The sequence below is a fragment of the Helicoverpa zea genome, chromosome 22 (assembly GCF_022581195.2).
Source record: "Helicoverpa zea isolate HzStark_Cry1AcR chromosome 22, ilHelZeax1.1, whole genome shotgun sequence".
Classification (NCBI taxonomy): domain Eukaryota; kingdom Metazoa; phylum Arthropoda; class Insecta; order Lepidoptera; family Noctuidae; genus Helicoverpa; species Helicoverpa zea.
Window position 1 is genome coordinate 6144724 of NC_061473.1, and position 15069 is coordinate 6159792.

At 35.6% G+C, this 15069-nt stretch overlaps 1 protein-coding gene across 7 annotated transcripts in view; it reads left to right on the forward strand.

Moving 5' to 3' along the window:
* LOC124641179 (focal adhesion kinase 1) overlaps positions 1-15069 on the forward strand; it is a 155399-nt gene that overhangs the window by 25482 nt on the left and 114848 nt on the right. For 3 of the 7 annotated variants that reach the window (XM_047179183.1, XM_047179177.1, XM_047179180.1), the window contains exon 2: positions 8393-8872. The exons of 3 other annotated variants lie outside the window; for them this stretch is intronic. Coding sequence is in view for 3 of the 4 variants with exons in the window: in XM_047179177.1 (XP_047035133.1) it covers positions 8805-8872 (68 nt within the window). In the remaining variant the exon portion in view is untranslated. Of the gene's footprint in view, positions 1-8110; positions 8873-15069 lie in introns of those variants that run through there. One more of the 7 variants, XM_047179178.1, reaches the window with a different exon arrangement.

Consider the following 15069-nt stretch of genomic DNA (forward strand, 5'->3'; position numbering starts at 1 on the left):
TAAACCGAAAATCTTCATCTAATATTTTTCCGATAACATCCATTATTTCCAGCCCGCGCTTTTATCCGTACCATTTATATAGATTTGCTGAGATAAGGGAAGGTGGCTGATGTTATTGTTATTCTTTTTTCCTCTGGTAACACTAACGCTTATTTATTTGACTTGTTCCTTTCGCACTTCATCGTTTTACTTCGGTAGAACTTTTAAAAGATAAGTTATTGTTGACAGAAAGTGTACCTCTACTCTATTCAGAGCAATGCTTTTCTGCCGGAATGTTTTAGAGCTTTCAAAACTGAAAACTGATTTAGTTTTTTAATCACAAATGAGGTTAATTCACATCAAACGAAGACTTACCTACCTTTCTGATTTCCTCTTTTTATTTGTGAATCAGAGCCAACATCATTTATTTTAAATAGCATCTAGATACCGGTACTTTACTCTGTAAAATAATGAATGCCTTATGCAAAAAATATGTAGGAGCGCGTCTGTCTTTGATGAGCTATTAAAATAAATGTAGATGAAGGAAAACGAATGGAGTAAATTATCCTGCAGAACTCTGGTAGAAACGTAATGGGGAGTTTCCACCAAAGAATGTTCGCGAATGGTGTGGTTATAGTTCGCATCGGCGCGAGTCCATTGCTTGCTAATGTTCGTGCACAAAGGTTGCAGTTTCGCGGACTTTTTAGGACCGGTTACAGGCAATTTGTTATTGTTAGCCAGATTGAGTTTACTAGAAGAAAATGTGTCCGTTGCAGTGCTGCACAGTTGCAGTGGAATCCCGCTTTTACGAGTGTTGAGAAAGAATGTGAAAGTCATGAAATAAATGTACGAACGAAACCAACCGTATTATATTTTAAACTAACAATTACAAACTGAATTACACACAAATATTTATAACAATGCACATCGTTGGTTTGTTTATTATTTATTGTAAATTTCCTATTGATACATATTTCCTGAAGGATTACATAATTAGGTATAGGTACCGTGGACATCTAGAATATATTTTAAATTAATATGTCAGTGTGTTTATTCGATTCACAAAGATTCAGTCGTATTTCTGGTACATAATTTACTGGTTTATTTACTGGTAAATTAATTAAATTAGGTAACGTAACCAAGTAAGTTTTAAGTGCAGTTTTGAGTGGTGTAAAATTTTTGGAAGATTTTCTAAAATGTTGGGCTTCTGTAATATTAAGAAACTTTTAAAGTATGTTGTTAATTGCCAGACGGCTTATGACGATTCTTGGTTGGAAGTGCACGTATATAGGTAAAGTAAAAATTTATGTATTTTTGGTGAATGAGATTGGCTATGTTATAACATTTGTATATTGACGTAAATTATGATAAGCGGGGTTTATTTAAGTCAGTTAAGTACTTTGAAAACCGTCGGAATCGCGAATGGTGCCATACCATTTATCTACTACTGTAATAGCTAAAAACTACGTTCGTTGTATACGCGCTCCCTTAAATATTTCATTTTAGTTTTCAGTATTTTTTGCTATGGGGAAACAATAGCATAATTCAACTCTCTATCAAGTTTAGCTATGGTTGGTGTTCAGTTTTTCCCTTAAGGCACGGCATCCTTAAAAACTTCAGAGGATGGTTATCGTGAAACTTTCTTTTTAAGCTTGGACGCAATCGAGTAAAATTACCTCGTACAAAGTTTGAATACGAATAGAAAATTAGGCTAATTAAATACTCTTTGTAACCAAAGGGCTCGAGACTCGGTCGTACATTTTCCAAGTCCCGTTACTAATACCTTAACCAGTGCAAGCAGGGAGGTATGACAAGACTCTGAATGCCTCTAATTATGATCTTTGCATAATAAACAATTGAATGTTTAATTAAATACGTGTGAAGTGTAAGCAAACCTTTCTACGTTCGAGAAAGGGCACTGCTCTTTGATTTGATTTGACATGTGTGACAGCTGTCAACAGATATATCATTAACCTACCATAGTTTATGATTTGTATGTTTTTGTTGTTATTCTAAGTTTTTTGTTTTACACGATTATTTTATTACTTTAGATCTTAGACCTTATGCAGTTCTCCTTTGCGTTTGTGGCCAAAACTACCTATAACATACATGGCCAACCTTACCATAAACTCTAGAGTTGCCGATTTGCTTTTATATATCCTGCTATTCGTGGTCAAGAAAGCATTCCTGCAAAGTTTTGTAACTCTTTTTAACCTTAATAAAAGGAAATCAAAAACAGATAGAAAATAGACAAGCTTGGCTCATGTTCCATGGCTGTGAAGTCAATGGCATTATACGTCGCCATGAAAACAATGATGTCGTAAGTTTTTATGTGATGCCCACAAATGTCTTCTTCAACATCGTTTGACTGTAAATAACTGGTGCTGTCTCCTTCACACGAGCCAGATATGGGATAATTAGAGAGAGACGACCGTTATTTTAGCTGTAAAAGTGTTAGAGCTTAATGGTGAAATGAAAGTCTGTTCTTGTTTGCTTAACATGGTGTTTTATTGTGAAGCGAAGAGATTTGTTAAAGACTAAGTGGATATTGAATTTTTTACACTTGATAACTTGTAGATACGAAAGAACTTCCATACATAGTGTTTATGGCTAATGCTTAAGTTTTATTCAAGACCTATCTTCTTCCATAAGGATCTTCTTCAATAAGAAAGGATGTCCATTGTTAGTTATAGGAATGCCACATAATAATAAAACGACAGACCAGTTACCATTCACTCAATCAACCCTTCACACATAATCCATCTTTCTTCAGTCTTTCACTTGAACAATCGATCGACAATATAACTATTTGAAATGCCAATCATCTCTCAATAGATTGCATCAACAAACGAGTCTTTAATGATATTATCACTACAGACCATCCCATTATTGAAAGCTATTGTTCATGTCGCGACGGCCTCTCAGAGGAATGTGTCATGTAGGTAGGTATATATTGTCGTGAGCGTTCGGGAAAACGGAACGACATCTAATGTCGTGTGGCGGGAATTCTGAAGGGTTTTTGACATTAGCGAATGTAATGGAAATATTTGTAAGTATGGCTTCTTTTTTATCGGAAATAACATTGATGATGAAGATTTTCCTATGATATACTCAGCTGAAATATGAGGCCAGTTAAACGTTTCAGAGGCAGAATTAGATTATTTTTTACTTATTATTTTAATTATTGCCGTATTTTTGTTGAAATCGCACGAACAGCATTGCCCACCAACATTGATTAATTAAGTTTTTGTATCTTATTTTGCCTTTATTGTGTACAAAACTATTATGTACTTACCATTTGTACTGTTTTTTTTACTTTTATGTTAAAATGGTACTTTTTGGTGAATAATTTCGCAGTAATTCAGCTGATTTTATGGTTCCTATAAAAGCCTGTGATTGCAAAATGTCCTGCTTAATAGTGTAGAACAATTTATGAGTTCGACGTGCACACCATGCGTTTAAAATGAATACAATGTTTTTTGCTCTTTGAAGCATTTTTTCGATTTTCGAACGCTATTGGATACTTTCAACATAATTTTTATGTAAAAAAAACTAACGTGCCTTAATTGCAGAAAAGCCACAATCTAGCTTTTTAGGAAAATGTGAAATATTTCAAGCAGCTGAAATCATCATAAAACTTCATATTATGAACTAAACCGTTCATTTCAGCGTTAACAAGAGCGACAACTTTGAAAACTTTAAATAGCTTATTAATATTAAGCAACATCTCCAGACTGTGGCTGTCTCATCCAATTTCTTGAGCAAGTAATAAGTATTACAGGGATTTTATAGTTAGCCATTCGCTGCAACCACTGAGTAATTAGCAAATGGAGTTCGTATAGGTACGCCTGTCACTTTATATACACTAAGCTTGTACCTACTCTAATATCATCAGTTGTAAAATCTAGCAGGCTAACAGTCAAGATTTAAACTATTGGAAATATGATATTTTTTCTACATAAAGGCATATGTCGTTGCCCATCACGTTGCTATTACAAAAGTACAGGTATCCATTGTTTTCCCGTTTTAACTATTTATAATAGCACTGTTTATTGAACTGAAGAAATTCTATGTACCCCTCTCACCACAAAGAATTTATTAGAAAAATTTCTTTGTTCTAATGGACCTTGATGAGTCATTTTCGCGCCCTCTACTCGCAAGTCGTAACTTCTCTGTGTCACAGTTCAATGACCTGCCTCGCTAGACTGGCAGACGTTGTTTACATTGCACTCTTGTCATAATTAACTAACTAAACAACGAGTATTAAAACGAAACGTAGCTATCAAAAACTTTTCACTATAAAACCGAACCGCTCTAGAAGTTCGTGATGAAAAAACAGCTGTAACCACTAAACACCGAGCTCTAGCTAGACCGATGCATGTATAGGATTTTTTTTTACTTTTCAGTGCTTGAAGTCCTTTGTATGTTTTTTCTTACCTTTTTAGTTGGTTAATAAGTACCTATACCTCAAACCTTCCCCTAAAGCCCGGTTCTTCGTACGTTACGGTAAAGTTAAAATTTGACCGATGTCAATGTTTACCATGACGTTTTTGTTATGAAATTTTAACGTTCGTAAAACTAACTGGTACTTCAACAACGCTTTTTGAATTTAAACCCTGTTAATTTTAGTGTAACTAGAATTTAACCCTAACCTTGACGTAACCGAGCTTCGAACAACCGGGTCTAAGTCTGACAAATACTCCTTTGCTAATGAAAATCGGTAACTTCCTTTTTTTTAAGTCGTCCAAAAAGGAAGCCGTATTCGACATGTTTCACGTTGAGGCGCAGAATGTCAACTTCCTAAAATGTCGTTTGGTACCAAAATGTCAACTTCCCATAATGTCCATTTCCCAAAATGTCCCTTTCCCAAAATGCCCATTTCCCATAATGTCCCTTTCCCAAAATGCCGCTTTCCCAAAATGTCCCCCAATCTTAGAATTAATCGTTATAACCCAACTAAAACATAAAAAACAATATAATAATCAAATTTTTTATTTTAAATATTTGTGGTATCAATTCTTTCGTCATTTTTTTTATTAGAAAAGGAATTTGAAATGAAATATAGTTATCTATTATCAAAATATTAAAAAAAAAAACAATAAAAAAATAACTTTAATTAGAACTAATACGTTCAAGTACACAGTAATTCAATAGGGTTTCAACAGTCAGATACAGACTGACACAATTAAGCGTTAAATTATTATCAAATTTAGAAAGAAATTCAATTAAATAAAGTAAGTCTCAAAAATATCAATTTCTTTAAAAATTGTTGAATTGTGAGATGATTCCCTTGTAATTGTTGTTTTAAATATCTTGCATATTTTGTATCGAACTCAATATCTCTGAGCCTTCTTCTGCGGTTGGCCTGCTTAAATAGTGAATCCTGTATACGGCCATCCCACATTATGGGAAATGGGCATTTTGGGAAAGGGACATTTTGGGAAATGGACATTTTGGGAAAGGGACATTATGGGAAGTTGACATTTTGGTACTAGGGGACATTTTAGGAAGTTGACATTCTGAGCCTCAACGATGTTTCAAAAGGAGTCCCAATTTCGTAGGTTTTATTTCGTCTAGAGTTAGGAAGGGTCCACATGAGCGAATTCGAGCTGTATAGAATTAATGGGTTCTGATTTTCGAGGCTTTGAAGTGCTACGTTCTAATTAGGAACGTGTGTCTAGGTAAAACGAGACCAAAAACGAAACGTGAATAACTTACAAACACGTCCTTTGAACGTAACAGTTTCATGTACTTTTATTATAGGTTATACATACAGGTATTAAAGCCTTTTTATTACCTACTGCTGAGAGAGTTTTTTTTTACTTGATTTATTTACCAATTAAGCCCTAATAATTGCAATGACTATACTATGGTGACTGAATTTATTCTTGAATTGGGACAGTATATTACAAAAGAAAAGAATTTTATATGAATCGCTATAATATTAAACACTTCATATCTTTATACAACAGAAAAACATTTAAATTAACCACCGCTTTACATTAATTCGTTTTCCTTTGTCAAACAACAATTAGGTATTTTAAATTACCGTTATCGTTCAGAGGGTTGAAGTATCGCGTGGTGCTGTCCAATTTGGACAAGTTTGCCTGATTATACCCTCGATATAAATGCTTTATTACACCAGTAAATAAATTGCGTGATAATGTTCAATATTAAAATGTTTGTTACGATTTCGGATGCTTGATGTCGCTTTACAAGGCTCTGATAAGATATGTTTTGTGCAATTTAAGTTGAATATCATTTTATTTATAGGTGTGAGATAGATTACCCTGTATTTGATGGATGTCACTCGTTTGCTCAAATCACGTCGTGGGTTGTACAAACTTTCATAGAGCAGCCCAAACTCTGTTAGACCCCGTGCCTGAGAGGCCACATAAAGACAGCGTTCCCAAATGCTCAGTAGCAGTCATAGCATCAAATCTACGTCAGAGGCCGTCAGGTAAAATTCAGAAAACTCTGACACTATGGCTTATTAGGTTATCAAACCTGCAACTTATTCTATAAGAAGAACGCACTATATAAATCACATTATATTCAAGAACGGTTCTAAGTTACTTATCCCAATAAAACTAACCTCAGCTCTACTGACTTCAACAAAATGACATAATATCAATTCCTGTGAGCAACTTCAAAACTTACCTCGATCCATTCTATCACTAGGTACACTTCGGCGAACAAATATGCACCGAGTTCATTCAGTTTCATTCCATCTTTCATATTTTCGGACAATATTCCTGACTCGAAAGCTCATGCATCTACTTAGTACGTTTTCCTTGCATCTCGGCTTTTATGCAAGATTTTAGACGAAATATTTACGTTGAAACTTTCTGAGCCTCAAGGCGTATATGCTCGTGAGTTTCTGATTTTATATGCTGTTGGTAAAACTATATTAGTAACGAGTTTCTACAGTATGATATAGCAACTTATATTAAAGTTGAGACCCTCTCATATTGGCACTCGGCAAAGGTTGTCTGGAAGAAATTGCTATTTAGCAATAAGACCGCCGATTGTACTGTGTTTTTGTATGTTGTGATGTCCTGTGTTGTGTCTTGGTGTACAATAAAGAATAATCTAATCTAAGCTAATCTAGATCCGCTAAAATAAGATTGAATCTTCATCATTTATTCAGCAGTTAGTATCTAAATGAATATGTTAACACCACTTCAAACTTACGGCAATCCATCAAATATTCATTAACCAGCTTGACCGGTACTTAACTGCATTAAAGGCGGCGACAACAAAGGCTCGTCTAACTGTACCTTCAAAATTCGTTAATAACGTATGTGTGGCACGTTGCAAGTTAAAGATTACAGATTATATCAGATCGCCGCGTGCGCCGATACCTCCGAAATAAGTCCTAATTAGCCATTTGTGGGGTTTCGCCGTTTCGCAGACAGGTCATTGTTCTAACTGAATGTTAAAGTCAGCACGCTTTTTGGTATTCGCGACGAGAACAGGTGGCGTGCGTGACACCTGCTTCCGGCGGTGCGCGTACGCATATTTGGGATATAGAATGCATGTCGCGGACACTTTATTGGTCAGTCGTGTCTGGACGTTCCATGCGTACGCATGGCATGCGCGGCGCCGGTTTCGTATGCTTTCGAATCAAGGTTCCATAATTGGTTTGGAAAAGAAAAAGATTTTTAAAAAGAGAAGCTTTATGAATGATTCAAGTGAAATTTATTTATGGTTAAGATGTTTTTGGCGCTTATATTCGGCCAGTTTACTTATGTTTTTATTTATTGTTTGGAAAGTAATATAAATAAACCTTACCTACTGTTAGGTTTATTTGAATGGCGTGTGGACAATGTTTTGTATGTAGGTATGTCGTGTTTGTTATCTCCTCTGGAACAATTATCCGCCGCCGGATGCTGCTGACAGTACCAACGGCAAAACGATAATGTCATTTGTATGCTAGTCACTACCGCAGTATTTTTATTGTTTGCACAATATTTTTAAACTTTGAATAAGTTATTCTTAGGTAATTTACTGAGAAATATTTTATTTACATATTTTTTCCTCACTGAAGGTATGTTTGCATTACAGCTACAATTATAAAACTTATAAATAATATAAAACTTACCCGTCATCATCATTTCAATATACCTATTTACCAGTCGGTTGAAGTCAATCGCGTGGATAGGACGTATTGTGACTCGAACGCAAGAGGGGACGATACTGACGTTTCGATAATGACAAGGCGGTCGGCCAGCAAAGGAGTCCTTTAACGGAGAGGTCGGAAAACGTGTTCCTGAAGCCTTTTGTTGGCTTACATCGGATACCGATTTACCCCGACTGCAGATACACGGGAAAATAAAAGCTATTGTGATAAACTCCAGTGTTTGAGATAAACCTTTGCGCAAAACTTGAACGTTTTCTCTCTTTTTCACAGAAGCAGGTTTATAAGTATTCTGCCAAATTGTTGAGTATCTAATCAAAAGTGGACTGTGATCGCCTTATAGGCGTTAAATTATAAGTTAATAGTGTAACATTAAGTGCTTGTTTACCAAATATTTATACCTTGTAACCAATAAATCAGCCTTAACTATAGAACGAAATCACCTTGAAGGACCAAAAGAATTTTGTAAACTTTTTAATAGTTGATGATCGCCTTAATTTTTTACGAGATCCTAGTGTAAGTGTAAATAAATGTCAGTGCTTGAGAGCTGTTTTTTACTGGATCATTTTGTACGATTACAACGAATTCTTGTAGAATGGTAGATTTGAGGGAGTGTTGTTTGTGGTGGTTCCGTGACAACGTGAGGTGGTGTTAAAAAGTGGGCAAGTACTGAGAAGCAGTGATCATGGAGCGCTGTGATGGATTCCTGGTGTACAGAAAGCCTGTCTACAGGGTCTTCCAGTATTTGGAAACGTAAGTGTTGCATTATTTTTTAGCTGAGACTCTTTAATGAAGAGTGCAAGTTTCTTTGAAGCAGAAGGGGTCCTCCGTTACCTATATTTTTTTCAATGCATTAGGTAAAAATAAACTTTATGTTGTGAAATATAAAGTGCTTCTACTACAATTTTAATTAAAACGACCTTCATGGATCCATGCTTCTGAAATGCGAATTTCGATTTCGAAATCATTGCGCATCTTTTCACTTTCAATTGTAATAAGCACTTCGTAAAAACCGTAATTAGATATATTAAAATCATTTTAATCTAGTTCAGTTAGAGATCTTTTTATAAAATTGACATCATCAAGGCTTCGAAGGAACCAATTTTTGACCTTACCTAACTTTGAATGTTTTGCGTTGCCGACTGAATTAGGGGCCAAAAAGGATACTAAAATAAAGGGCAGATTGAATTAGCGATAACACTTAGACCTCACGAAGACCTTGATACTTCCAGGTAAAATTCGGGAGTAAAAAATCTTCAAGACTTTTTGTTTAAATTAGGTGTAATACAATTTTATTCGCATTGGGATATTCACCAGCCAAAAAATACCCTATTGAAATGCCAAGTCCAGTTAACAGTATAAATGCATTTGAAAACATTCGTAAATGGAATACTTTGTACCATCCAACATTAGCCAACTTACAAAACAAAAGGCTACCAAGGGCTAACCTTTTTACCAGAATCTCTGCAAATAATGTAAGATCTCTAACTTTCTATATCAACGTAAAATCCGCACATATGTTCAATGGTTCAAACTAATCATCTATTACCCAGATCGCTCCATAGATTGAGACATTCCGGCAAATGCTTTTGAACACTTCGGCAGACAAGCATGCATGTTTGATGAACCTCTCTACTCATAACCTGGCAAACCAATCAATCATCTTCGACCACTCAATTTTGAATCCTAAATTAATAACGTTAGTGTTGCAATTTGAGCGATTAGAAGTAGCGAGAACTTGATATGCTATTTAGAAGGGGTATTCGTTTCGATATTGCATGTGCCGTTGAGGATTTTCTTTTAAATCAATCTCGGTTTTAATGAGATCCTTTCGTTATTTGCTGGTGATATTGGAATTAGAGAATATAATACGCTAATATGAACGAAAGGGTTACTACTCCCTGTTCTATCGAAGTGTGCATATATACAGATCATGATAATCGCAAAAGGATAAAAAATGTCAGCTTCAACTGTTGCTGTGGAGTTTGTTGCACCACTTCCCATAGTACATAGTACATAGTACACATAGCACATAGTAGGAGGTGTTATCTCGTGTAATATTCGAATGTGCTGTTTTCGTTTGAAAACTGCTGTTTTTCTTCAGCTTATTTAAAATAAAGGGTTTTCAAACTTTGGATGAGGCATTTTGGCCCTTTCTTTCAGTCTACATCGATCACAAATGGCGTTAAAAACGTTTGAGTTAAACCAAAACGCCTCAAAGAATAGCTTAACCGTTATTTCTAAACAAATACAAAACCAACAATAGGCACATATTCAAAGACAGCTTAGCCACATAAGTCCAAATACAAAGAAAACACCACTGGTTTCAAACCAGTAAGCATCTTCAGATCTCGATTTCAATAGAATGTTCTAGGTATCGGCGACATAACACTTCGTTGGTTGATATTCTACAAAATACAATACGAAGCATTGTCGTCCCACACATCGGAATACTCTTGAAACAGCCCCGGCCACTGGAAATCGCAAATAAAATAGATATTATTTGACGCAAGACTAAAATAGAATAGGTTTAAAATTTTGTTCTGTAAGCAGAACGCAGTCTGCTAGATATTGCATGGCAACAAATTGGTTGATTGTTCATAATCTGTTGATTAAAATATTTATGAAAAATCAAGCATTTTCAGGTCATCTTGACATGATTACATTAGTACCGATAGGTACTTGGGGTCCAGATAACGGGTGTAACGATCCTTTTTGATTGGTTACTTTCACATCTACATGGGACATGTATTTTAACAATTAAACAGTGTTATTTACAGACGCAGTTCAAAGGTCAAAATACCACTAAAACTGCTGTTAATACGTGTAAATTATATAAACCATAAAATATTAATAAAACCACGTGCTATGTAATAAAAAATAAATAAATACATTTCATGCAACGGTGTAAGTTTTGAATAAATTTTACATAAAGTGCCAGCACCGGTGGCGTGAGTTGGAGCAAGACGTCGCCATTTACATAAAAAGACAATATTTCTCGAATGTTCCAGACGGCATGGAAACCTACCCGATGTTACTATTGACCCGGCTTTAATTTTTCAAGTTTCCGCACAAAATATGTGCAAGATCTTCGCTGTTTCTGTTTGTGATGAGAATTTGTTTATATCTTTGTTGGGAGATGTCCGAACTCTTGCTTTACTATCTTCTACGCACAGTTTGGCGAGCAGTGTGTTCTAACCGTTTTTTGGTGCAGTTGACAATTTTGTCAGTCAGTACAAATAATGCTGTTTTCCCTTGAAAATTAACAGCTGACTACACAAAACAATACAATATCTTCGATCGCTGAATCGTCTGTTGTAAAGAAATTCAGCAGTTTTGCAGTCGCATTACCATAAGACCAGATACTCAAACGAACATCATATCTTTTAAAGTATCTACTATACTCCACTCCTGAAAGTGAGGTCACAAAAGGACTTTCAAAGTTCACGCAAAGAACTCCCTTAATTAGAAAACAGCTTTATCATCCTCAAAAGGTTCTCGACCTCTGAACTTATGCAAGATTGAACGCTTATTTATGAAATTTGTCCCTTCTCATAACATAATATTCTCATTAAAAGCGGTTCATGGAATTGGCGAAAGCAGCTAGCAACCCCATGGTGGTCGAATGAAACGTCAAGTGTACTCTAACCTAAAAGTGAAGCATTAATGAGTGGTCTGGGCATTATTGTGCTTTTTGGAGCTCCTTCGTTAAAAAGAAAACTTTTTTATACTCAGTCTGTTCCGCAACGTAAAGAAAGACATATGCGTTGACATAAGTGCAATAAGTACATAAATAATAGAATATTATAACTAATCATTACAGTTGCGAGTTATACATACCTGTATAGAGTGTCATGTAGGTAGGTATTGTATAAAATAACAATACTGAAATAATGTTGAAAGAATAATGCTAAACTAGTCATCTAGCTAGTCTATTGCAAACATTTCAAAGCATATTCTAGCCTACAGAACCCGTTCCTTAACAACATAAACACGTTTTTTTTTCAAACATCCTAGCAAAGGGGTGGGATGTTTTCGTAAAGTATTTAAATATAGCACGTTTAAAAGGGGAACTAAGTGTTTTAAAGTGCTCAGTGTGTTTTGGTACTTTTTATAGAACCTTTATTTTGTTTGTGTAGTTGTTTCCTAATGGATGTTAAGTTTAATGATTGGTTTCGGAATACTTATGTGTATTGTCTCGTGGTGATGCTACTTAAGAATAGGTAGTTAATTCTTCTATAATATTTAATGATAGGTAGGTAGGCTAGGGTAACTGGGTTCAAGAGGTCAGATAGACAGTCGCTCCTTGTAAAACACTGGTACTTAACTGCATCAGGTTCGACTGGAAGGCGACCCCAATATTGTTGTTGTGTGAGGAGATCGCTTTCTGCAACTGGATAAAAAAATGCCTCTAGCCTTTCTTGATATATGGGCTACCGAATAGTGAAATATTTCTTTAATCGACCTGGTTATTCCTGAAATTAGCACTTTCAGAACAAGAAACAAACTCCCGTTTTATAATATTATTTTTAGTGTAAGATTTACATTTCAAAGCCACTTTTATGGATATACTAGCTTCTGCCAGCGGTTTCACCCGCATCCCGTGGGAACTACTTCCCGTACCGGGATAAAAAGTAGCCTATAGCCTTCCTCGATAAATGGGCTATCTAACACTGAAAGAAATTTTCAAATCGGACCAGTAGTTCCTGAGATTAGCGCGTTCAAACAAACTAACTCTTCCGCAATATAGTAACTGCCTCGTTGGTCTAGCTGTCGCAAGTGCGGCTGCTAAGCACGAGGTCTCGGGTTCGATTCCCGAGTCGGGCCGAAATCGCTTTGTGGGTTTTAGAAGACTTTCACAAAGCAGCCCGGAGCCTGGAAGCTGGTGATTGATACACCCGTGCATCGGAGAGCACGTAAATGTCGGTCCTGCGCCTGATCTCTCTCCGGTCGTGTCGGATTACCGTCCCATCGGGCTATGAGAGTTAAGGAATAGTGAGTGCACCTGTGTCTGCGCAAATGCTCGTGCACTATAATATGTCCTGCGTAGTTGGCTAATCTCCTTACATGAGAACAGCCGCCGTAGCCGATAATCGGCTAGGAGGACATCATCATTAGTATAGATAATGTGCTTTGTAAAGATTATAAGAAAGTTTGCTTGTGGCGTGAACGTAACCATAACAAAAAGTTAAAAATAGTTAATGTTAAACCAACACGAATATGGTTAAAGTTAAAGCACAAAATAGAATAGTTTGAGATAGGTTATGGTTGATACCCGTCTAAACCCGTATATTCTAATTTGAGACTTTTACAATAAATGGTTTTTCTTTACTAGGTATACGGAACTTTTTGAATAAATGCTGCTTTTAATACTAATGGTGTATTTTATTGTTGATGTTGTAATAGTAATCATAATTATCTTACCTTACCTTGGAAGCCGAGATATATCAAATAATAGAAATTAAGCTGAAATCTAGTTGATATATTAGGGAAAATAATATTTCATATTTCTAGGTCTTATCTAGTAACTCGACCGTATCAAATAGAATGTCAGCATTCGGTATCGTAAGATATCCGATACGGGTCTTAATATTGCGAAAATTAATCTAAAGTTTCTAAGTCCAGTCTTTTATACCTAGTTTTCTGTCTAACTCGTTTAAGACTAGATTGAAATGACTCACTGTTGGCAATCTATTTTGCTTCGTATTCAAATGATCTGGTAATGGAAAGACAAACGAATTCTGAGTATACAGGAACTATTTATTTGGAGCAATGGAATTTAAGGTAGGCCATATTGAGAACTGCTTCTCAAGATAGTTATAGTACCTACAAGCCGTATTCCCGTGGTTTCACCCGCGTCCCGTGAGAACTACTGCCCGTAGCAGAATAAAATATAGTCTTGTTGCTCGGGATAAGTGTAGCTTTCCAACAGTGAAAGAATTTTTCAAAATGGTTCAGTGGTTTCGGAGCCTTTAGGGTACAAACATGTTTCCTCTTTATTATACTACTAGCTGGTGCCCGCGACTTCGTCTGCGCAGGTTTAGTATTTCGAACAATATGTTTACAAATTGTAGCCTATGTGTTATTCTGATGTATAAGCTATATTATTGTAAAGTTTCATTAAAATCCATTCAGTAGTTTTTGCGTGAAAGAGTAACAAACATCCATATATCCATACATACAAACTTTCGCGTTTATAATATTAGTAGGATATACTATTAGTAATAAAACGACTGCTAATATCACTAGAAGCGTTTCAACTATTATACACGAAACCCTAATAGTAGTAGATGTACGTTTATATTCGTGCAATTAAGCCCTCTAGTCCATTACTTGGCTATCATTAAAAGTCCGGTTACATGTTAAAACTTAATTGCGCAGATTCTAATTTAAACGAGTAAATTCAAGTTAGGCGGTAAAACATATAACGATGTACTTATATATTTTTATTGTTACACTTTGGTTGTATGTTTGTGTGGCATGAGAAAAATAAAACAAAACTGAAATAGTTTCAGAAACGTTTTTAGATGAAAATATGTAGGTACTTTATTTGTTTTATAGGCCCAAAGATATATTACACTATGAGGAACCATTCACCATTTCAACCGCAATGGTCCATTCAGAACACCAATTTAAATTAGATTTAAAAAAATACAATCCATACAAAAACAAATGACTAACACTTCTGTGTTCACGAACCATTACTCATACAGTAAAGTATCTATACACCCCAAAAAGCGAGGCAAAATTATCTAAAAAAAATAAAATGCCACATCATTTCCCCTTTACCTACCGTTCTTGCTAAAATCACATACGCCATAGTGCACAAAACGCCATAAAAACTCTTTGCAAGGGTGACTTCGCCCTTTACCCTTGTAAACGCATACATATTAAGAGCAGACTGCAGACTAAACAGTCGGCCGACAATTGGCCCGATGGTAGTCAAAAAT